Genomic DNA, 24,666 nt, shown 5'->3' on the forward strand with positions numbered 1-24,666 from the left:
GACCATGAGCCCCAGGTGCGGAGCCCCACGAGGTGGCCTGCGGCATGCCCTCTCCCAGCCCCCCAAAATGGCTGACTGTCCTCTTAGCTTTTCCTCACACTGGATTCATTGCAACAGGAGACCCTGCGCCAGCCTATCTGTCACCATAAAACAGGAACACGAGGCAGGGCCTACTGCAGAGTTAACCTTATCTGAAAGGCATTATGTGATCAAGGGAGATTTGGCAAGCTTGCCAGCGCTCGGCCCTGCAGAGGAGGCCCAAGTGCTGATTTTCGCTTCTCCAGCTCATTTCGACTCCGCTACATGAAGGAAGAGCAAACACAGCGTCAGTGTGATGTCTGAAAGGACACAAACCAGACACCGGCTTGCTAAGTTAAGTACATTCAAAGGAGAAATATTTATATTTTACATTTTAAATAGTCCCCGAGGGAAGCGCAATATGTTTTTCATCTCGCTTGTGTTTAAGAACTTATCGTACTTGAAAAGCAAAGGAGGCTGCCGCAAGCTATGGATTCAAAGGACGGTGATTGTCTTATCGTGCAGATCAAAATAACAGACTTGGAATACAAACGAGGCTTTCTGTGCGAGCACAGGCTACAGAGGTTGGGCAGAAGAAAAGGTAAGAACGATTGTACTAACAGAGTGTGCATTCAGTCGCAGGGCTGGCTGCCTGGACCCAGGCAGCTGGGAGGTAAAATGTCCCCACGCTTCTCCTGAACACTAATGCCCGTTTTCAGGAATGTGTTTCATGAGACTTTGGGCAAAGGATATAGAGATCCGTGGTAAAGGGGAATTAGGAACATTCTAGAAAAACTCTGAGAAGGGAACAGATGGGCATATGGATTTCCAACCCATAAGATACCGTGTGGACGGAAAAGGCACTGTTTTAAAACTGCAAGTCTTTGAGAGAGGGGTGACTTCTCATGGTCCCTGTGGAAAGAGTAAAGGGATGTGTGTGGTTGAGTTGTCTTCTGAGAGGCAAAGGACCACTCAAGCAGGTGAAGACGGAGAGAGAACTGGATGTCAGGGGGTTGGAAGGAGTCATTATCTAAGGAAATGAAAGAAAGAGGCAACATGGAAGACCGCTTGGCCAGTTTACGGAAGAGAACCCTCGTCTCTGTCATGGGGTACAACCTTCTACTCTGGGGGAAATACCAGTACCGTTTGCTATAGACACCTCATTGTTTGCCAGGATTGGGTTCCAGCTTCACTTCCTGCCAGCTGTGTGACTTTGGCGAAGTCACACGCTCTGTGAATCAATATCCCTAACTGATAAATGAGGAAAATGATAGTATTTATCTTTTTTGTTTTCATGAACACACAGCTCATTATGTGCTAGTCACTATGCTAAACTACTTACAAGTATGGACTCCCTGATTCTCATCATGAACTTTAGGGAGTAAAGGTCATTGTGAGGATTACATGAGATAATACAGGTCATTATTTATAAGACCAAAAGAGAGAAAGTGCTTGGCAAATGGTGCTAATGTTAATATGCCTATTGCTTTTGAAAGAACTGAATTTAATCTTTACTTATTTTCTTATAGCTTGACTGATCGAAAAATTTTTTTTTTTAGATTTTATTTCTTTTTTTGACACAGAGAGAGTGAGAGATCACAAGCAGGCAGGCAGAGAGAGAGAGGGAAGCAGGCTCCCAGCTGAGCAGAGAGTCCGATGCGGGGCTCGATCCCAGGACACTGAGATCATGACCTGAGCCAAAGGCAGAGGCTTAACACTCTGAGCCACCCAGGTGCCCCAGATCGAAATACGCTTAGCAGAAGTAACAATATAATGATGGCCATCATTTATGGACTGCTTATTATATGCAGAGGACTACATTCTGTTGCTTACACATGTCATAGCAACCCTATAAGGCAGAAAGTGTAACATGTGCCTCAGATGGGAATGGAGGTTCAGAGTGGTTAAGGAATTTTCTCCATTAACACAACAAATAGTGTCAGAAGTGGGCTTCAGAGCCCATGCTCTTCCAATAGGCCAGGCTATGAAAGCCAGAACTAATAAACAAATTCCATGATCACTGAACAGACCACAGAAAGAAGTAAATTCATTTGAACTGTCTGATGATACCCATATGTGGCTATATATGTTCCCTAAACATCAGCGAACTCATGTAAGAATTCAACTACTTCCAAGTAGTAGATACCCTCGGTGCATCTGGCACACATCGGTGCCTCACAAATGAAGGGGATGTGGTTCCAGGGCTCGTACTGGTACAGGCGCAGCTATTCCTACTATAATAGGATGTGGATGTAGAATGATCCCCCAAACCTCTCATTCTTTCATTTATAGGGTGACATCAAGAATATTGTTAATCGGGGCACCTGGGTGGCTCAGTGGGTTAAGCCTCTGCCTTCAGCTCAGGTCATGATCCCAGGATCCTGGGATCGATTCCCACATCTGGCTCTCTGCTGCTCGGCAGGGAGCCTGCTTCTTCCTCTCTCTCTTTCAGCCTGCCTCTCTGCCTACTTGTGATCTCTGTCTGTCAAATAAATAAATAAAATCTTTATAAAAAAAAAAAAGAAGAAGAATATTGTTAATCTGGGCACCCGGGTGGCTCAGTCATTGGGCGTCTGCCTTCAGCTCAGGTCATGATCCCAGGGTCCTGGGATCGAGCCCCACATTGGTCTCCCTGCTCAGCAGGAAACCTGCTTCTCCCTCTCCCACTCCCCCTGCTTGTGTTCCCTCTCATTGTCTCTCTCTGTCAAATAAATAAATAAAATCTTTAAAAAAAAAAAAGAATATTGTTAATCCTTTTGCAAAGGAAGTTCTTGGCGAAGAAAAGAGACAGCGGATGTCCCAGAAAGAAGACCATAGCAGAACACAGACTCACAGCAGACAGGCAGCGTGGAGGGCAGAGGACGAGTCAGGGGAGCTGGGTTCTGGGCTCAGCTCTGCCACTCACCAACTGCAACACCTTGGCCAGAATCCATGTGATTCCCCAACCTCCGTTTCCTGGATTCCTGAATCCTCTGATGAGCCAATAATAGAGTGAGACTTGGGTGTGCTGTTGAAATTCAGACAGACTAGTCTAATCGGAGATGCTGTGACCTGTCCATCATCCCAGGCAGAGCCTCCAAACCCAGCCCATCTGACTTGGCCGTCTGGATTTTTTTGATGCTAAATGGAAAGAAGGCTTCTGGAACTAGTCTGGAATTAGGATCGAGACTATGGCACCCCTTTCAACATTGTGTCTGGGCAGCTTTCTCTCCTTCTCCCAAATCCTTGCCCCAATGTCAAATCAGTTTCTCCAAACCTCTTCCATTAGCCCTTGCTCCTTTGCGGCCAGCCCTTTGTCATCCAGAACCCACATTTTCCCAACATAGTTTTGATCATACCACATTGTACCAGCATCCTGGTATTTTAAGTTCCACCTTTATAAAATAAAGGATTGAGCTGGAAGCCATCACAGTTTCCTTCCAGGCCAAGCACTCTCTGATTCTCTACATGAAGTTGTATATATTCATATCACATGTCTATTTCAGAGAAGAATTCTGTTTCACTTTTAAGATACTGCCTTACCAATGCAGGACATAACTGGGCAATCAGATAAACACTATGACATGAGCTCAAATCTGAGTGTGTCTTCTCTCTAAATAAATTGTCCAGAATGAAATAATCTACTATTTGTTTAGATATTTATCGTTTGCAAATATTCTCAAATGCACTTTCTCCTCTACTTTTTTTTTTTTTAATTTCTTTTCAGGATAACAGAATCCATTGTTTTTGCACCACACCCAGTGCTCCATGCAATACGTGCCCTTCTTAATACCCTCCACCTGGTACCCCAACCTCCCACCCCCCACCCCTTCAAAACCCTCAGGTTGTTTTTCAAGTCCATAGTCTCTCATGGTTCACCTCCCCTTCCAATTTCACTCAGCTCCCTTCTCCTCTCCATCTCCCCATGTCCTCCATGCTATTTGTTATGCTCCACAAATAAGTGAAACCATATGGTACTTGACTCTTTCTGCTTGACTTATTTCACTCAGCATAATCTCTCCTCTACTTCTTACATGAACCATAAAAGATAAGTGTTAACCCCTCCACCAATTTCTTACAAACATCAAGGTACTCACATAAGAATAACCATCTCATAGTGGTACTAAGGGTCAAAGAAGGTGGTACTTACAGTACCAAGAACAGTGCCTGGTACACAGTCAGTGCTGCACCAATGAAGAAGGTGGTCACAGCATGGTGGTGGTGTGACAGATGTTCTCGTTATGTCATGTGGTGGAGATGTGGTCTGCTTCGTTACCCTCATCTCTAAAACGGCTATCTTTAAAAAAAAAAAAAAAAAAAAGATACCCAGAGACCCTATTACGTGTTTTATCTAACTTTCCAATATTAATCAGAAGGGAAACTTCTGAGCAGTGGTACCCCAGCTGTTGAGCTCTGGAGCTAGCTGTAGCCTCTGAGTTCGCAAAAGACTGTCAATGACTCCCTGGCATCACCTTTCCTGAAAACCGAAGTGTCTTAGTCTGTTTGGGTTGCTGTAGCAAAATGCTTTAAACTGGGTTGTCTGTACTACCAGAATTTTATTTCTCATAGTTCTGGAGGCTGTGATCAGCCCCAGGCAGATTTAGCGTCTGGTGTAGGCCTACTTCCTGGTTCGTAGATGGCTCTCTTCTTACTGCGCCCTGACACGGTGGTGGTAAAAGGAGCTCTGTGGGGCCCATTTTATAAGGACACTAATCCCATTCATGAGGGGTCCACTCTCATGACCTAATCCTTTCCCAGTGGCTGCATCTACAAATACTATTGTTGGGGGTTAGAATTCAACATATGAATTTGGGGGACATTTAGTTCACTATCCACCTTGTGATGTTATTAGCATAATAACTAAAAGTTTTTTTTTTAATAATTTATGAAAAAAACCCCAAAAGGGGAACCTGGCTGGTGCAGCCAGTTAAGGGCCCAACTCTTGGTTTTGGCTCAGGTCTCGATCTCAGGGTCATGAGGTCAAGTCCCACGTGAAGCTCTGCACTCAGCACAGAGTCTGCTTGGGATTCTCTCTCTCTCTCCCTCTGCCCTCCCACACATACCCTCTCTCTTTCTAGAATAAATGAATAAATCTTTAAAAAATAATAATTTACAAAAACACCAGACTAATACTTGTATCATAATGGGTAAATATTTTGAATATCTCACTTGTGACCCCATTCAAAAGATTAGGCTGGTGCTTCATTAGATTAATCTCATCTTTTCGACTCAACAGGTTTCAGATATGGAGGTGAGTTATATACTTTATCCTAGGAGAAGAATTTATGAGATAATCATGATCTCTGGATAATCGAACCTCCTAAAAGCCTTGCATTAAAATAACACTGAAAAAATAATTATATACCATTATACACACACACACACACACACACAAACTTGTACAAAGCAATGCTTTGTAGCCTAAAGATTTGCACAACTCCACCAGGGATTAACATCTGTCACCATAAACAGCTATGTAAAGCAAAGTAATGCCGTATTTCTAGACATATCTCAGCTAACTTATGAATCTATGAAGTAACCAGATAATCAGCTCACATGAAGCAAATGGGGATCGTTTCTTCCTTTCAGTGCCATTTAGGTAAATTAAATCTGCTTCTTATTTGTGAAGACAAAGCAATTTGGCATCTCTGTGAGGTTTTCTGTTTGTTTCCAAATAGACTTTGAAAACATTTTAAAAACTGAAATATTGGTTGAATTTTCAATTCAATTGCCAAAGCACTTTAATTGATTTATTCAGTTATTCATCACATAGTTACTAAATGCCCTCCACAGGCCAATGGTTCTGTAAATATCAGGATAAACAAAATGTAGTATCTGTTCTCAAGAAGATTGCCTTCTGGTGGGAGAGAGCATTGTCTGAACAGTGATATACCACAGCCGTGGATACCATGATAGAGATTTATTAAATCTTTTTTTTTTTTAAGATTTTATTTATTTATTTGACAGAGAGAGATCACAAGTAGGCAGAGAGGCAGGCAGAAAGAGAGAGGAGGAAGTGGGCTCCCCACTGAGCTGAGAGCCTGATGCGGGGCTCCATCCCAGGCCCCTGAGATCATGACCTGAGCCGAAGGCAGAGGCCCAACCCACTGAGCCACCCAGGCCCCCCATGATAGAGATTTAATGGAAAGAGAAAAGATGGTGATTGAATCCCATTGGATTTGGTGAGACCTAGGAAGAAGAAAGAGGGAAGAACTTCTGAAGGAAGTCATGGCCAAGCCATGCCAGGTAGAGGGAACCATGTTGCAAACTCATGAAGGTGAGAAGCAGCAATATATGAAGAAAATATATAGCAGTTTGAATTTTTTGTAATGTAAAACACAAAGAAGGAGGGAATGAAAATTCAACAGGAGAAGTAGAAAGTGACAGTTCATGGACTTGTTAAGTAACTCCATGTTAAGTAACTTGGACATTTTCCTGAAGGCGATGGGGAGAAACAAAATATTTTGAATAGGGGAATGACGTGCTCTGATTTGTTTTTCAGACAGTTCATTATTTAGCACCTTTGGGGCAGAATGCTAGATTCTCAGAGTGTAAACATGAATGAGAGAGATCATTTTACCCTGGAAGAACTAAACATCTGGTGGAAAACACAGATAAGGAAAGAGTTAACTTCAAAATTTTTGGTGAGTGCTATGATAGTGACCTGAATATTTGAAAAAAGAACTCTCAGATATAGTTGGCAAACCTAAAATAGCTCAAAAAATAGCTGGGAAAGTGCTTCTCTTCCCTGAGTTGTTCATAGTATGAAGTTTGAGTCTGTAACACAAATACGTTGTCAGTTTCCATTCCCTCCAACAAAACGTTTGCCTTTGCCTGGCTGTCTGCTCCTAGTCTTGGGGGTGGTGGTAGTTGGGAGTACTTAGGTTATTTAACTCGATAGCCTTTCCCAACTGGGAAACTCCCCCAAGCCAAGGCATCTTGTTCCACTGTTGGAAGAAGATGTGTAAGAAAGGGAATTGCCACAGAGCACTTCTGAATGACCTCTTCTAGTGCTGTCTTTTTATCTCCTTGTCTGAGACAGTGTGTGTAGTGGTAAAGACCTGAGACCTGAGACCATGGAATCACAGTAGCTCTGCCATTTATGAGCCGTGTGGTCCTCATTAATGTATTTAAACTTTCTGACTCAAGTCCCTCATCTCCAATATGGTTTAATATGGGGTTTAAATGATGAGAGAAATATTACAGGTAATGCAATAAGTGCCTTGTAGAAAGAAGTTCAATAAATAGCAGCTATTACTATTATAATTAAAGTATAATTCTAGATACACCTTCTGTCCCCACTTCATTAAAAAAAAAAAAAGGCAAAACTTACTTCCATGAACTCAAAGTGTTGTATCTCAATATTGTATTCATTACCTGGGTTCATCAGACATAATATTATCACAGAATACCATCTCTCTTGAGCAGAAAAAATACATGGGCAATTTCTGACATCTTTTCCTATCTATTCATTTATTGTGACTGCTGATCTGGTAACTTAGTAGCCAAAAACCCTCTGTCTTTTCCAGGTTGGCCTGAGAGCCAGGTGTTTCTCTGTGCATTTTTTTTTTTAAAGGCAATGCATTTGTATGTCTTCATTGGAGAAGTGTATTAGAATGGCCAAAATTGGCAAGACAGGAAACAACATGTGTTGGAGAGGATGTGGAGAAAGAGGAACCCTCTTATACTGTTGGTGGGAATGCAGTTGGTGCAGCCACTTTGGAGAACAGTGTGGAGATTCCTCAAGAAATTAAATATAGAGCTTCCCTATGACCCTGCAATTGCACTACTGGGTATTTACCCCCAAAGATACAGATGTGGTGAAAAGAAAGGCCATCTGTACCCCAATGTTTATAGCAGCAATGGCCACGGTCACCAAACTGGAAAGAACCAAGATGCCCTTCAATGGACGAATGGATAAGGAAGATGTGGTCCATATACATTATGGAGTATTATGCCTCCATCAGAAAGGATGAATACCCAATTTTTGTAGCAACATGGACGGGACTGGAAGAGATTATGCTGAGTGAAATCAGTCAAGCAGAGAGAGTCAATTATCATATGGTTTCACTTATTTGTGGAGCATAAGGAATGACAGGGAGGACACTGAGAGATGAAGAGGAGAAGGGAGTTGGGGGAAATCGGAGGGGTAGATAAACCATGAGAGACTGTGGACTCTGAAAAACAATGTAAGGGCTTTGACGGGGCAGGGGGTGGGAGGTTGGGGGAATACGGTGTTGGGTATTAGAGCGGGCAAGGATTGCATGGAGCACTGGGTGTGGTGCAAAAACAATGAATACTGTTACACTGAAAAGAAAAAAAAAAGGCAATGCATTTAAAACTCAAAATGAGACCATTTTTCTAATCCATAGTAAACGCATTAGGTGACCTTGCACATCAAACATTTGGCATCTGCTTACTCTACTACTCCAAATCACAAAAAAAAGTAAACATCTTCTAGTTCAATATGTGGACATAGAAGGATCCGGAGCTTACCTCTTCCCAAAGACAAATCTATAGCTACAAAAGGAATCATTTCTTCTGAAAATAAAGGCCCCAAATTAACTGGAGGACTCCTCTATAAATTTTCTCATACGTGAAAAAACAAAACAAAACAAAACATTGAGGTGGGATGAAGAGGCTGAAACACAATTTTACCATAAACCTCACCCTTAGCATGGCAACCTATAATGGAGAAGGCATTCAAAATCCCAGACTTCTTCCTGAGGAAAGAAGGGTTTGAACTCCACATCTGGCATCTCAACTTTAAGAACTTTAGGCAGAGGATCCCCAAAACATCTATTTTTAGAAGTTAATAGGGATTGCTGCCCCCCCACCCCCGCGTCCTGGCAAGACAACAGTGATCTAAGAAACAGTTCTTAAATAGCTTATGCACCTCCTCACCCACCCCAGAGTTCAGGGTGGAGGAAGCTGAATGAAAAGTTCCCAGACTTTTTGTGAAAGACACTTATTTGCTTATTTTAAAGCATTAGATTGAGGGGTGGGCATCTAATTTAACACACGGCTAGGGGGCTAGTGAAATATTCTTCAAAGACATAGGCTGGCAGGTACTATTTTAGTGCTTTCCCTCTGCCTCATTCCAGCCCTTGTATCTCCCAGAAAGGAGCTTCTATATTTATCTGGTGCCCTGATTTTTACAGTGTCTGCCCAGGACAAACCTCTGGATTACCTGGCTCTGGTAGCCATTGTGGCTTACGGTAGTGGGTCCCATAGGGCTGTAGCAAACAGAGAACAAATTCGTAACTAGCTCCAATGCACAGAGGACAGCAGAGAGGCAACAGACTGAGGCAACCAGTCTTGCTGTTCAAGAAACCTATAAGCTTGTCTTCATAGCTGTGGCCTGAGGGCAGGCTTCCCATTAGACACACACACATAAGGGTTGACAGTAATCCTCTTCAGAGACTTCAGAGCCTGAGTGATATCAATGTGCTCTCCCTCTGCTGAGCTTGAGAGCACTGGGGTATCCCAGACGGGAGCTTGTGCACACATCTGGAGCCTCAGTTTTCATGTCTGTTGCCCCAGCTCTTGCATCTGCCACACTGAGGCACATCATCCGATAACTTAACTGTGATGGCCAGTGTGGCTGGTGTCCATGGGTTCAGTAGGATGATGGACAAAAAACCAAATGGTTCTCAGATCAGGGCTCATTGCAGAGGGAGCAGACAGAAACACTTGCATTCCAGTCTTCTTTTGAAAGAGATAAATTTGCACATTTTAGAAGTTACTACTTGAGGATCTGACTTCCAATCAGCCTAAATCTAGGTGTTGACAAGATCTTCCCCTTTGGGGCAGTGACAGGTATGGCACCCTCAACTATTGGGAGCCACTAAGGTAAAGAAGCCTGCTTGGACAATCACAAAAGTTTGAGAGACAACCAAGAGTTAGGGCAGGGTTGAACAATAAGGCTCATCTCCTCTAGGAGTTCAATCCTTCAAGACTGGGAGAGATGACTGTTTTTTCTAATGCACAGAAACCAACATAGTGAGTCAAAGAAAATGAAGAAATAGAGGAATATGTTCCAAATGAAAGAATAAGATGAAACCTTGGGAGAGAGCCTTAAAGGAGATAGAGGTAAGTGATTTACCTGAAATTGAGTTCAAAATAATGGTTATAAAGATGTTCACTGAGCTTGGAAGAATGGATGAACAAACTGAGAATTTTAACAAAGATAGAGAAAATATAAGGAAGTACCAAACAGAAGTCCCAGAGCTGAAGAATATAATAATTCAACTACAAAATACAAGAAAGTTTCAACAGCACATCAGATGAAGCAGAAGAAAGGATCAATGAATGCAAATACAGGAGAGTGGAATTAACCCACTCAAAGCATCAAAAGAAAAAAGAATGGGGGCACCTGTGTGGCTCAGTGGTTAAGCCTCTGCCTTCCGCTCAGGTCATGATCTCAGAGTCCTGGGATCAAGCCCTGTATGGGGCTTTCTGCTCAGCGGGGAGACTGCTTTCCCCTCTCTCTCTGCCTGCCTCTCTGCCTACTTGTGACCCCTCTTTCTCTCTCTCTGTCAAGTAAATAAATAAAAATAAAAATCTTAAAAAAAAAAAAGAAAATGAATATAGCTTAACAGTCTGATGGGACACCATCAGACAAATCAACAAACCATTTGCATTATAGGTGTCCAAGACAGAAAAGAGAAAGTAAAATGATCAGAAAATTTATTTGAAGAAACCATGACCGAGAACTTGCCTAACCTGGGGAAGGACACATACATACAGATTCAGGAACTGCAGAGAGATCCAAGTTAGAAAAATCAAAAGAAATTCACACCAAGAGACATATTATAAAGAGTCAGATTCAAAGACTAGGAAAAAAATCTTGAAAGCAGCAAGAGAAAAATAATTTGGCAAGAAGAAGGGAATCCCGATAAGATTATCAGCAGAAATTTTGCAGGTCAGAAGAAAGTGGCACCATATATTCCAAGTGTTCAAAGAAAAAAAACTTCCCAATCAAGAATACTCTACTGGGCAAAAATTTCTTTCAGAATTGAAGGACAGATAAACAGTTTTAGACAAATAAAAACCAAAGAAGTTTATTATCATCTGATCTGTCTTATAAGAAATGTTCAAGGGACTTCTTTAAGCAGAACAAAATGGTACTAATTAGTGAAGGGAAAACATGTGGCAGTTTCAATTTCACTGGTAAAGGTAAATATATGTTAAAATTAGAATAATCTAATGTAGAGATGATAGATTAATCACTCATAAAGGCATACGAAAGCTAAAGACAAATGTAAATTACTAAAACTGCAATAATTTGTTAATGGGTGTATGAGATGAAAAGATGTAAGTTGTGATATCAAAAATAAAATGTTGTGAGGGAATATAAAAATGTAGAAATTTAGATGCATTAACACTTAAGTTGTTACTATCTTAAAATAAATTGTTATAAATATAAGTGGCTTTTAAAAAAAATGTAAGCCTCATGGTAACAGAAAGCAAAAATCTATAGTAGATCCAAAAAAGACAAAGAGAAAGGAATCAAAGACCTCTACAAAATCATCAAATCACCAAGAAAAAGAGCAAGAGAAGAAAGAAAAATGGAATTACAGAACAGCCAGAAATCAATGAACAAAATGGCAATAAGTGTGTAGCTATCAATAATCATTTAAGAGTAAATAGACTAAACATTCCAATCAGTGGACACAGGATGGATGAATGGATTAAAAAAATCCATTTATATATTGTCTATAAGAGACTCACTTCAGAAGGAGGGACACACACAGACTGAAAGTAAAGTGATGGAAAAGACATTCCATACAGATAGAAACCAAAAGAAAGCTAGGGTAGCTATACCTAGTTATAGACAAAACAGACTTTAAGACAAAAATGGTAACAAGAGACAAAGAAGGTCATTACATAAGTAAAAAGGGTCAGTCCACGAAAAGGACGTAACACGTGTAAATATTTAACTACACAACATAGCAGCACTTAAGTAAATAAAGCAAACATTAACAGACCTAAACAGGGAAATACACAGCAACACAACATGCAAAAATCTGTTGCATTTCTATATACTAGTAATGAACTATCAGAAAGATAAACTAAGAAAACAATCCATTTCCGACTGCATCAGAAAGAATAAAATAATAATGAATTTTAACCAAGGATGTGAAAGGCCTGTACACTGAAAGCTATAAGACACTGATGACAGAAATGGAAGAAGACACAGGTTAGTTGAAAGATATTCCATGCTCATGGATTGGAAGAACTAATATTGCTAAAATGTCCACGTTACTCAAAGCAATCTACAGATTCAATGCTATCCCTAAGAAAATTCCAATGGCATTTTTCACAGAAATAGAACAAATAATCCTATAATTTGTAGGAAGCCACAAAGACCCCAAATAGCCAAAGCCATCCTTAGGAAGAAGAATAAAGCTGGAGACATCATGCTCCCTGATTTCAAACTCTTACAAAGATAGAGTAATCAAAGCAGTATAATACTGGCGTAAAAACAGATAAATAGATCAAAAGAACAGAACAGAAGGCCAGAAGTATACCCAAGCATGTATGGTCAATTAATTTGTCACAAAGGAGGCAAGAATACACAATGGGGAAAAGACAGTCTCTTCAATAAAGTCTTGAGAAAACGACAGGTACATGCAGAAGAATGAAACTGGACAACTGTTTCATCATACCATACACAAAAACCAACTTGAAATGGATTAAAGACTTGAAAATAAGACCTGAAATCTTAAAACTCTTAGAAGAAAACAGACTGACATCAGTCTGGTGAGGACTTTTTAGATCTGACACCAAAAGTCCAGATAAAAATAGCAAAAATGAACAAGTGAGACTTTACCAAACTAAGCAGTTCTACACAGCAAAGGAGACCATCAGCAAAGTGGAAAGGGAGCTACCCAAATGGGAGAAAATACTTGCAAATCAGATATCTGTTAAGAGGTTAATATCCAAAGTAGATGAAGAACTTGTACAACTCAATGACAAAACAAACACCCCCCCAATCCAATTAAATAATGGGCAGAGGACCTGAATAGACATTTTTCTGAGTAAGACTTCCAAATGGCCAATAGGTGTATGACAAGATGCTCAACATCGTTAGTCAACCGGGAAATACAAATCAAAACTGCAATGAGCTATTTCCTCATGTATATCAGAATGGTTAGTATCAAAAAGACAAAAAAAAACAAGGGTTGGTGAGGATGTAGAGAAAAAAATGATCTACTGGTAGGGATGTAATTGGTATAGCCACTATGGAAAAGAGTATAGAGATTCCCCCAAAAGTTAAAAATAGAATTACCTGTCGAGCCAGCAATTCACTTCTGGGTGTTTATATGAAGACATGAAAACACTAACTCAAAAATATACCGGCACCCCCATTTTTGTTGCAACATTATTTATAACAGCCAAGATATGGAAACCTAAGTCCATCAGTGGATGAATGGATAAAGAAAATTTGAGATTTATTACTTATATTTATACATATATATGGTGACTTATATGTGGTGATATCTATACTTCGTACATATATATGGTGACTTATATGTGGTGATATCTATACTTCCATATATATCTATATACATATATGTGACATATGTATGTATATATGATATATGATATATCTATATATGATATGTATCTATATATGATATATCTATGTGTATATATGATATATCTATATATGATATATCTATATATATGATATGTATTATATATTAGTTATATCTATAAAGGAATATCAATATATATGTGGTGATGAGAGGTGTATACATTACCACATATATATCAGTATTCCTTTGTATATGTAATATATAATGTATATACTCCACACATACACTAATATTCTATATAATATTCCATTATATACACACACACAATGGACTATTACACAGCCATAAATAGAAGGAAATCCTGCCATTTAAAAAAAGATTTTATTTATTTATTTGACACTGAGAGAGATAGAAAGCACAAGCAGGCATAGAGGCAGGCAGAGAGAGAAGGAGAAGCAGGCTTCCCACTGAGCAGAAAGCCTCACACAGGGCTCGATCCCAGGATCCTGAGATCATGACCATGCTTAGGTGACTGCGCCACCCAAGTACCCCAGATCCTGCTGTTTTTTACAACATGGGTGGATCTTGAGGACATTAAGCTAAGTGAGAGCAGTTTCAAGCCCAGCTAGTGTCTTTATAACCATTATTCTGAATTCTAGTTCTGACATCTTACTTATGTTCTTACTGATAAGTGGACTCTTAAAATCAAAAAAACAAACAAACAAACAAACAAAAAAACCCCAGAACAAACATAGAGGTCCAGAGACCAGATTGGTGGTTGCCCGAGACAGGGGGATAAGGGTGGGAGACACACATGAAGGTGGCAAAAGTCGTAAGTTTCGAGTTATAGAAATAATAAATCATGGGATATAACACAGGTGACTGTAATCAATAATACTGTGTTGTATATCTGAAAGCAGCTCAAAGTAGATCTTAAAAGCTCTCCTAGCAAGAAAAGAAATTTTTTTGTAACTATGTGTGGTGATGGAAGTGAACTAGACTCACCATGGTAAACATTTCATGGTACATACGAATATCTAGTCACTTTGTTGTACATCTGAAATATAATGTTATATGTCAACTGTATCTCAATTAAAAAAAAACAACCTAGCTGTTTAGACTCTAAATCCTCATGGGAAGAAACTAACATGAATTAGGTAGTAAAAGCAACCTCAGATGACTGAGGTCTTCCTGGTGAATTGTTTGATTGGGCAGGACCACGGAGGGCTGGAGACTGTTAAGATGGTGGGACTAGAGTCAGAGGTCTGAACTAAGTCCAATGCCAATTCCTTTACAGAGAGATAAGAGCTCAGGCAATCATTTAGACTCTCCCAACCTCAGTTTCCCCTCTGTAAAGGTGATGTGATGTAGGGATTAAGATCACGGATTCCGGAGCCAGGCTACTGTAAGCTTGGGCAAGTTAACTGACCTCTCTGGGCCTCAGTTTGTTCATCTGTAAAAGGGGGGCACAAAAATAGTATCAGGTCTACATTCTCAGAGTTCTTAATTCAATGACTCCCACAAAGCACCTTTAATAGTGTCTGGCACACAGTGCTATAAATATGTTTGTCATTATAACACTACTAGAAAATCAAAGAGCTACATTAAATGTTTGACTTTGGTTCCAGTGCCAGCATTATGGGATCCTGTAGGCTGAGACCATGGGTCTTTGCTTGATGTTTCAGGAAATGCTGAGTCCATGAGACAACCTAAGACAGAACACAGAAGTCCTAGATACTTTCCAAAATTTTGAGTGAAGCCAAGGGTACAGATGGGAGTGTGTGGGAGCCCAGGTAGGTTACAGTTGGACAAAGCATCTTTCTCGGTGAGCAGGGGAAGAGGGAAAGTTTTTGATGTTGTTTAGTATGATTAGGGATGTGGAGAAAGTTATAGAATGAAAGAGAAAATTCTGAGAAACAAGAGGCTTTGAAAAGCAGGTTAAGGAGTGTGTGGGTTGGGGGTGGGGCTTTGAGTTTGCCGGAGGAAGGTCTGTATGACAGATCTCCACCTCTGAGAGGTGGCTGGTGTGGTGGGGGCAGGGCAGGGAGGGTGGGTGGGTACTGTCAGGCTGTGCAAATACATTTCATAGGTACACCCTTCAAAGAAGCAATGGGTGTAGGGTAAAGGCACTTTGAATTTGGGAATGTCTTTTTAGCTTCTCAAACTCTATGGTTTCAGTTGGGTATTGAGAGGTGCCTACGTAAGTAAAAGTATGAGAATGTGGGGCTCATGCCCCTACACTGAGGGGAGTTATGGCACTAGGGGTATGCGCAGCGTCTAGGGGAGATGGAGTACCACAACCCATGGTGCCCTGGGGGTCCAGTGTAGGCTGTGCATGCTGCCAGCCAGAGGGCTTCTGGCTGTAGAACAGGACAGGCCTCCAGTGGCCAGACCTCTTGCTCACCCTGATAGGGCTGGACTCTTCTCAGAGCTGGTTTCATTCCCTCACCAGGGGCCCTGGCAACAGGGGGGACACGTTGAACTACTTTTTACTCTCCCTGAGTTGAAATCAAGTTGTAAAAGTAACCATGACCTTAGACAGGTTTCTCGCTATCAGGCTCCATGATTCACCCTCCACATCCTTAGCAGTGTGAGTGGAATAGAATAGAATAGGTTTTCCTCTTTTATGAGTGATAAGGAATATGAGAGAGAGGGGCTCTCATCAAGCATAAGCATTAGGACATGTGGATGAAGGCTCTCCAGGGAGATGGGCGGAGTGGGTTCGACCAGAGGGGACCCACCTCTCTGGCTCCAGAAGCCTGCGGACATCTTTGCAGGACTATTGGGGACGAGCCTGGAGGAGTCACTAGAGGACTGCAGACATTACATAAAAATCCTTGATCTCCATTCTCTACCAAGACAAGACATTTCCTTGACCCAAAGTAGAGCTTGGAGAGGTGAACTATGAAATTGACAACAAAGGGGGTCCTGAGGGTAATTTCATCTTTATGGAGCTATTTCTGTTCTCCAGGCACAGTGTTAAGTGCTTCATGAGCAGTAAATATCTCATACGGACCTTATCACCATCCTATGAGTTGGGTTCCGTTCTCAGCCTTATTTTACATGAGAAGAGAGAATTGTTCGAAGAAGTGATAAGGTTATGAAATGGAAGCGCTGAGATTTCAACCAAGATTCCGGGGTAAAGCCTGATTTTTTAATGATCACACGAGAGCCCGAACCTGATTAGTCCAGTCTACCCTAGTGATGCACAGCCTTGTGATATTACCCTTCCCCTCCAGCCCTGAAGGAGAAAGGAAAGGGTAAACGTGCAGTGTCCTGACAGATGCATCTTACAGAAAGAGTCACGGTCTCACCCCTGAAGCGTGTGTTCTAGGAGGAGTGGTATCGGCCACGATTTATAGCCTCATACATAGAACACGCTCATCCTGGTAAGTACGCAGCACTGGACCCATCTTCCCAGGCCCGGTACTTAGCATCACAGTGACACAGTTCCAATTCCCCTTCCCGTAGAGATGGCTGTCTTTGGGCGATGGCAGGCCAAGTAAGATTTCTGTATGATTTTCTCTTTGATTTTGCTCGCGGACCATTTCTAGCTCAGTGACTACAAAACAAATCAGTCACCAAGTAGAAATACAGTGGAATCCTAAATTTAGGCCTGGCAGACAGAAATACTCCAGTATTATTGAGAAATCTGGCTTCAAGGAAAACAGCACATACGCCAACTCTCGTGAGTAACCCATGATGTAGACGACTTACCGGGACGACAAAGTTCAGTCGCCCCAAATTCAGGCTCTGTCCATATTTACAAGGCAAATAGTTGTCATAATAGTTTTATCATTACCATTCAACTTGGAGGACAAAGAGAATTTCTAGCAATGCTAAGATTGTTTGTGGCTGGAGGACCATCCCAGGCTGTCGGGTTACTCAGTGAATTAGCAAAGAGCCAGTTAAGGGAGAAGGAAGAAGTGGTAAGGCTAGAAAGGTGCCCTTGGAAGTGATTACATTACCTACAAGTGACCTCTGATGGCCAGGACTGATGGCTTACTGAGGGCACTAGTTGTAGGCTTGCAAAATGCTCATTGGGGATGTCCCTCCACTCATTCCAACATGCGGCTCCCTTCAAGCCCCTCCGTCCTGTGCCCACGACCTCATCCTAGAGATTAGATGAAACTCCCTTTAACTTGAAGGTTACAGAGTAGCTTACATCGAACATTTTAATTTAGTTCGCCCCAAACCACTCTAAACTTGAACTTGGAGTACAGTCATCCATCAGAGCTTTCCTAATTAAATTGGCATAAATTAAGGCTTAATGTCAACATCAGAACTTGGTCACAGAAACCATAACACAGACGGTGCCAGGGGCTTCTCGTGTGCAGCCCACATGCTGTGACCTGCACAAAGGCGTTTCTGTTCGGTTACAAATCACTGGGTTCCTTAACAAAAGAAGGGCAAAGCTCGATGTGTCAGGTCTGAATAAAAGTGCCTCTCTGTGGACTCGTCATCCAGGGACCCCCGTAACCGTTCCGATGCTCCCAGGCGAGGAGGAAGAGGAAAGGAGTTTCACCCTAGGAATGCTGGTCCCGCGTGAGGTTTGCAGCGTTAATCAGCTTAACCAGAATCACACAGCTCTTGGGCAACAGGGCTGTGTTCCTGCTCTTTCTTGAAGCCAGATGTGCAGACTTCTACCCCACCAGCGGAGGTCAAACAGGGTGGGGTGGGGTGGGGGGGGGTTACCAGCAGCATGGGTATCACCTGGAGGTCGTTCAAGATCAGAGTCTCAAAATCTGCCCAGACATTCAGGATCAGAAACTCTGGGGACAGAGCCGGATGTTCTGTGTTTGGATACATCCTCTGGCTGATGCCCATGTAGGCCAACGTCTCTGAACTACTGCACTTTATCATGAGGTCTCCTTAAATCAAGCTCTCAAGACCACTGAAGAAGAAACCAGTCTCATTTTGAAATCAAATAAAGGCGGTTAAAAGACATGGGGCTTCGGTGGGACATGGCGAGGGTTATCTGCCTACCGGTAAGAAAGAAGCAGAAGAGATGTATTTGATTGAGTACCATGAGGCATTTTGGCAGGAAAATGGGCTTTTTTCCTTGTCAAGAGATATCATTAAAAAAATAAGAAAAATATTAGGCCTCTGTTTTCCAAGAAAAATAACTAAAGCCAGGGTTATTTTCTATTTTCATAATTTTGCTGGGTTATCTGTAATGCGGCTTACACATTTCCAGAACTTACCTACTGAAATGATGTTTAGGTTTCCTCAAAAAAATATAAACTATATTGCATCATCAGTAATATTATATCCATAGGCATGTAGCTGTTAAATCTGTGAGAGTTTATGCATTGATTTATGCATAAATTGATTTATGGGAGAGTTTATGCATTGATTTATGCAATATAAACTATATTGCATCATCCGTAATATTTTATCCATAGGCACAGTCTGTTAAATCTGTGAGAGTTTATGCATTGACTTACTGCCCAACTCCAATTTTATGACTTAAAAAAATTCTTCACCTCCCTTTTTGTTTCCATTTCTCCTTACCTAGAACAGATTTCATTTGGTGGTTAGCTAGAATGCTGATCTATTATCCTTTAGGGTTCCGGAGTTTGCTGATTTATATGCATTTATGAGCCAGTGAATAATGCTTCCAGGTGAACCGCATTGTTTCGGTTTTGCAAGAACTGACTCAGATTCCGACACCCAGTAACAGAAGGTCACACAAATCATCACATCAACACTAGACTTTATTACATTTGTTTGTAATTTATTTTGCTTATGGTTTAATGTCTTACAAGCAGAAGAATATTATTGACATCAAAGAAGTTGCAGCTGGACTTGATCTCAGCAGCCGTTCGTCCACTTCAAATACTGCAAACATTCTTTGTTGGCAAAACAATATTGTTTGAAAGTTTACCAGCATTAATTTAGAATTGGCTAATTACTAAAAAAAAAAAAAAGAGAGGCGTTCCATCATGGTGCTGGGCACTGACACCAAAATTTCTGTTGAGGACAACCTGACATTTATATCCCAAAACAAAAGTGCATCATAAAATTAATAAGTTAATGAACTAAAAGACACATAGCCTTTCTGGAAGATAAAAATGCTTAATTTACAAGCCACTCTGGAGTATAAGGAAAGAAACAAAATGAAGCTGTATAAATTCATTTTTGAAGGATTTTGAGACTCTCAGCTTATATTTTAATATTTTGTTCATATATAGCCAACAGTAAGAGAGAAAGCCAACCTACGGTCAGCCCCAAGTTCTGCAGGAGAAACATCAACCAGGGTCGCCGTGTTTGAACATGAGTCATTTCAGGAAGCTAAAAAAAGAATAAAAAACCAGAATAAGATCCAGATATACTCACTGCTGGGAAAAGTTTGGTGGGAAAACATGAGAGACTCTGTTATTCAGAACTTAATAACCTTTCAAATTCCCAAAACAGTTACAAAATGCTTGATACCTACTCTTGACCAAAACTTAAAAGTGTAAGATAAATTAAGTCATTCAGCTGTGGTTAGAAGGATCGTAGCATTGCCAGAAGTCTTAAAATGACATAGTTATCAGCCTAAAGCAAACCCAATCCTTCTTACTTTGGTTTTCTGAGAGTGCTTAAATGTGAAATAGATAATAAAGTATTATTTTTGACTCTTCTTCTAGGTTTATGAAGCCGTTAGATGTACTGGTTGTTACAAAGCACATATTTGTTTCCTTTCAAAGAGATCACCAAGGTCTTCCTGACCTTCAGAACAATAAAGACATCATGCCCTCAAGCTGTATTTTACTCTCAGAGAGGGAAGTGGCAGCTGTTTTTTTAGTGGAATGGCTTTAACACCACGTGGAAGAAAATGTTCTCATGAGAGTCTGGGGGAAAAGTAGCTCAATGTGTTCCTTTTTTTTTTTTTTTAATCTCTTTCTATTTATTTATTTTTAATTTTTTTTTCATTATGTTTGTCACCATACAGTATATCATTAGTTTTTGGTGTCGTGTTCCACGACCTATTTTTTTTTAAATTGAAGTGCACTTGACACACATTATTACCTTAGTTTTGAGTGTACAACATAGTGGTTTCACATCCCTGTATGTTCTACTGTGCTCACCACAGATGTAGCGATGGTCTACCTTACAAGGTGAGAATACCAGTGACCATATTCCCTATGCTGTAGCTTTCATCCCTGCTATGTTTCTGTCTCATATTCCTTTGAATCCCTTATTATGTAAAGGAGAGAATGACGTATCTCTTGCATGACATAGTCATTTCCATTGGGAAACTGGCTTAAGTCAACGTCGAGGGAAAACCTCACTGGACCATGACATTATTGACATTTGGGGTTGGATAATTCTTTGTTAAGGGGGCTCTTATGTGGGTTAAGGATGTTCAGCAGCATCCCTGGCTTCTACCTGATGGATGTCAGCTGTTACCTCTGACTCCAGTTGTGACAACCACAAAGGTCTCCAGATGTTGTCCCAAGTTCCCCAGGGGGTTAAAAAACAATCACCTCTGTTTGAGAACTACCAGGGTATTGATAGCAAGAAAAAGGTTTAAAACTTACAAGTTTAAAACTTGTAAAATATGCAAGGGTCTTAGATTTATGGCAATAAAAAGTTGATGTATTCTTTTTCTAGGTAGACTTGTTTTTTTTTAATACCTGTCCAAGAGCGTCCTGAACGTTCTCTTTGGGTATGCTTGAGATGGTTGTTTCTCCCTTTTAATTAGAGAAATTGACAGGATGAGGATGAGGGTTATTGTGATCTGCTATCTCACACCCTCACAATGAGCAGTGGACCAAAAGGTTAAGTAGGATCCAGAAATGCTGTCCTGGGTGGATGACCTTAAACAGATTATGTGTCCTTTTGGTCTTTTTCTGCCATGTATAAACATAAGCTTACCCATACTACTTTATAATAAAAAGTATGTATGTATGGTTCATTATCTATTATAAATATAAAATGACATTTTGAAAATCCATAAAGCATTCCCAAAGGGCTGGCAATTGATGGTTCTCTTGAGGGATTAACAAGATACATGCACTGGAGGTTCCAAGACAGCTGATTCTCAGGAGTTTGTAAGCACTTTCCAAGTGTTTACTTCAAAGCCAGACAACATAGGTGACCAGTTTCCTTCTATCTCAATCATTTGTCTCTCAGACCATCTGTGAGACATAATTATGCCATCTCTGGTCACAAAAAGGCTCAAACTTTGATTAACCTTATTTCCAAATATACTAAGACATTGTGTAATTCCTTCTCCTTGTTTTTCAAGAAGGTAATTAATATTCATCCTCAAGATGTGGATGAATTAACAACTTGTCTTATGTCTACTACGTCTGGTGCCATCTGACTGTTGTTCCTCTCTGATGAAGTAGAGGTAATTTCTAGAAAGATTTTTTTTGGCAAATACTCCTATAATATGAATAATTGAATGAACCATCATGGTGTTTTTTTTTTAGTATATTGTTGAGAAAATACTTCAGCCAAGATACAAAGCATGCTGGTGAAAACAGTTCTAGTTCCAAACATAGAACTTGAGATGCATTTTCAAATCACCTATGTCTTAACCTACATTTTAGAAAGCTCATTTTTGAAGTTCCATTTTTGCTGCAAACATCTACTCAGGGTCTTTGGTTGGAAAGATGTAGGTCTTAATCAGCTAGATTTAATAGCCAATATGTTTAAGGTACAAAACTGCAGAGATTAAATTGGTGTCTTGGGACTTCCTTCATAATCTCCATCAGTTTCTGTCCCAACTAAATCCCAAAATGCCACAATTTTTAAAAATAATTTTTGGACCTATTGTTTTTCAAACCAGCCTAAGTTTATAGACCAGCTACTGGCTTATAGTGTGTGACACACAATAAAATTGAATAAATGTGTTGAGAAGAGTTTCCAGGCTCTGTCATTGTCTCCACCCCCAGTAAGAAAACCAAGAATCCTTGACTCTGAGTACATAAATGGCATTATCCACAAGAAAACACCATGAGGATTTTTACAGCTCCGGGAGCCACTAGTCACATGAATGCAATATCTTCTGGAGAGTTTTGCATCAGGATCCCTGCTTTTTACTTTTTAATCAAAATGGCTGCCTCTACGAACTTGCCATCCATGTAGATGGGACTTCTAGGAGCTCATCTTTTCCTTGAACTCCTTCAGGATGCTCTGGCTGAAGGTTGTATGTGGCACTTACTTTCATTGACATCCATTTTGTCTTGCCCTATCTTAAATCCTGCACCCTCATTTCCTACTAAATTATTAAACTCCTTTTATTTAGGAGGAAATAATGGCTCAAGGAGGATAATAACTTACTCAGTCACATAGATGTGACATCAGAATGAGGACAAGAAGCCAGCTCATCTCGTTACTGTAGAGGACTGCAGGAATGCAGAAAACATCGACTCCATCTTTGGCGCTCCATTGTGTTCATGTTTGTTCAGTGAGCTCTCTTAGGGCTATATGTTCTGGCCCTCTTGGAGATTAATATACATGCCCTAGACATGCCCACTGAGGCTGAGATTGGGGGAAGCTTGTTTTGGTTTCCCATGATTCTGTTAGAGATAACATAGTCTTTCTCCCTCCTGATGCACAGGTGATGCCCAAGATCTAATTAAAGCTTAGGTGTCAGTTAGGGGCATGCAAGCCCTTGGAAGTGCATGTGAACACTTTGATCTCATGACAATGAACTTCTGTGTTTTCCCTCTATATAACTGGTGTACTAAGGTCTACATTAAGGTCTGGATTTTGCAAAGAATAACTATGCTGCTGCCATGTATCACTGCCTGCCCACCCCCGCCCCCATCAGTAAATTATCCTGAATAAAATTCTGTGTAAACTATATGGAGTGGTCTGCTTCATTTTCTGCTCTCACCATGCTTTCTCGATTTGGGGGATACTTTACTGTCCCTCTTCCACCTTCTAAAGAACTATAAAGACCAGCTCTCTGCCTGAAATTCATCTCTATTATGACCAACACGTTTCCACCTAATTAGAAAAAAGTGGAAATATCAAAGCTAACAATGTTCAAATAGACATAAAAGTCACTGCATGTAATGAAAGCATAATGAAAATATATTCTGCAACATATAGATATCATGCTGCTTTTGTTATAAAAAGACATCATGCTATTGATTCTGTTTTTAAGGCAAACAATGTGTACTTGAAAAAGCTATTTAAAAAAAGACTAGCTTTGTGAGCCTATAAAAACGGACAAACGATAAAAATCAGCATTTCAAAAAAAAAGTTTAGGGAGAGTCTCATTCTGACATGGATCATCTTAATTTGGGTGGTCTATCTGAACTTCTCATGTCTGTACACAAATGGGCTTGGTAAGAAAATCCAGCTAAGCCTGCTTTTGAGACAATACTTGGCTCTTTTTTTGAATGATTATGGATGAACATATAAATCATAATATCTCTTGGATATACACCAAAATACCAGAGAGTCTTACAAAAAGTCTTTCCAAAAGATACAAATGTAAAATGCCAAATCTCAACCATGTCTGATTACAGCATTTCACTTCCTTTGAATCTACCCACATTTTTTTTATCATTTCAGTAAGTAAATTTTGAAGGAAAATAAAGATCCATATGAACTAATTTTCAAGTGTATATAGTTTGTTTTTTTTTTTTCTTAAAGAAATTCCAGATGTCAGTTTTATTGCTCCCATTTTTCCCCTGGATTTCAAGAGAGGAAAACCTCCTTTACCTCCTGGGCAATTAAATTATTTTATTGAACAATTTTATAGATCTTGATTTATACCCTAAGACTAGAGGGGGGTGAAATGATGGATAGAGTATGTTAACTGAAGAAAAAGGTCAGGAAAAAAGAGAACTGTTAGCAAAACCCTTTGCCAGAGATAGAGCCAAGAGATACATATTTTTTAGATTTCTGCCAGAAACTTGGAAGCCTTGAGGTAGAAAATAATTTTCTTTTTTACCTGCAATGTTTAGCAAGTTCCCCAACTCAAGTCAGTGGATGCCTAAACATGGCAGTCAAGGAATTATAATTTTCTGGCAAAAAAAAAAAAAAAAAAAAAAAAAGAATGAGAGGGGGGAAAAAAAGAGAAAAAAAAAGAAAATCTTTAACTAAAAGATAGTCCTTTATCATGCCATTGTTTTAATCTGAATCAGACACAGGAGAGAAATTCCCTGAGACGCAC

At 40.3% G+C, this 24,666-nt stretch overlaps 1 protein-coding gene across 4 annotated transcripts in view; it reads right to left on the bottom strand.

Moving 5' to 3' along the window:
* Positions 1–19,255: 19,255 nt before the first annotated feature.
* SLC39A12 (solute carrier family 39 member 12) overlaps positions 19,256–24,666 on the bottom strand; it is an 80,275-nt gene continuing 74,864 nt past the window's right edge. For all 4 annotated transcript variants that reach the window (XM_004757583.3, XM_004757582.3, XM_004757581.3 and 1 more), the window contains one exon: positions 19,256–19,835. In XM_004757583.3, coding sequence (XP_004757640.1) covers positions 19,707–19,835 — 129 coding nt within the window. In that variant the 3' untranslated portion in view covers positions 19,256–19,706. The remainder of the gene's footprint in view (positions 19,836–24,666) is intronic.

Source organism: Mustela putorius, unplaced genomic scaffold (assembly GCF_011764305.1).
Source record: "Mustela putorius furo isolate JIRA1106 unplaced genomic scaffold, ASM1176430v1.1 tig00000827_pilon_pilon_pilon, whole genome shotgun sequence".
Classification (NCBI taxonomy): Eukaryota; Metazoa; Chordata; class Mammalia; order Carnivora; family Mustelidae; genus Mustela; species Mustela putorius.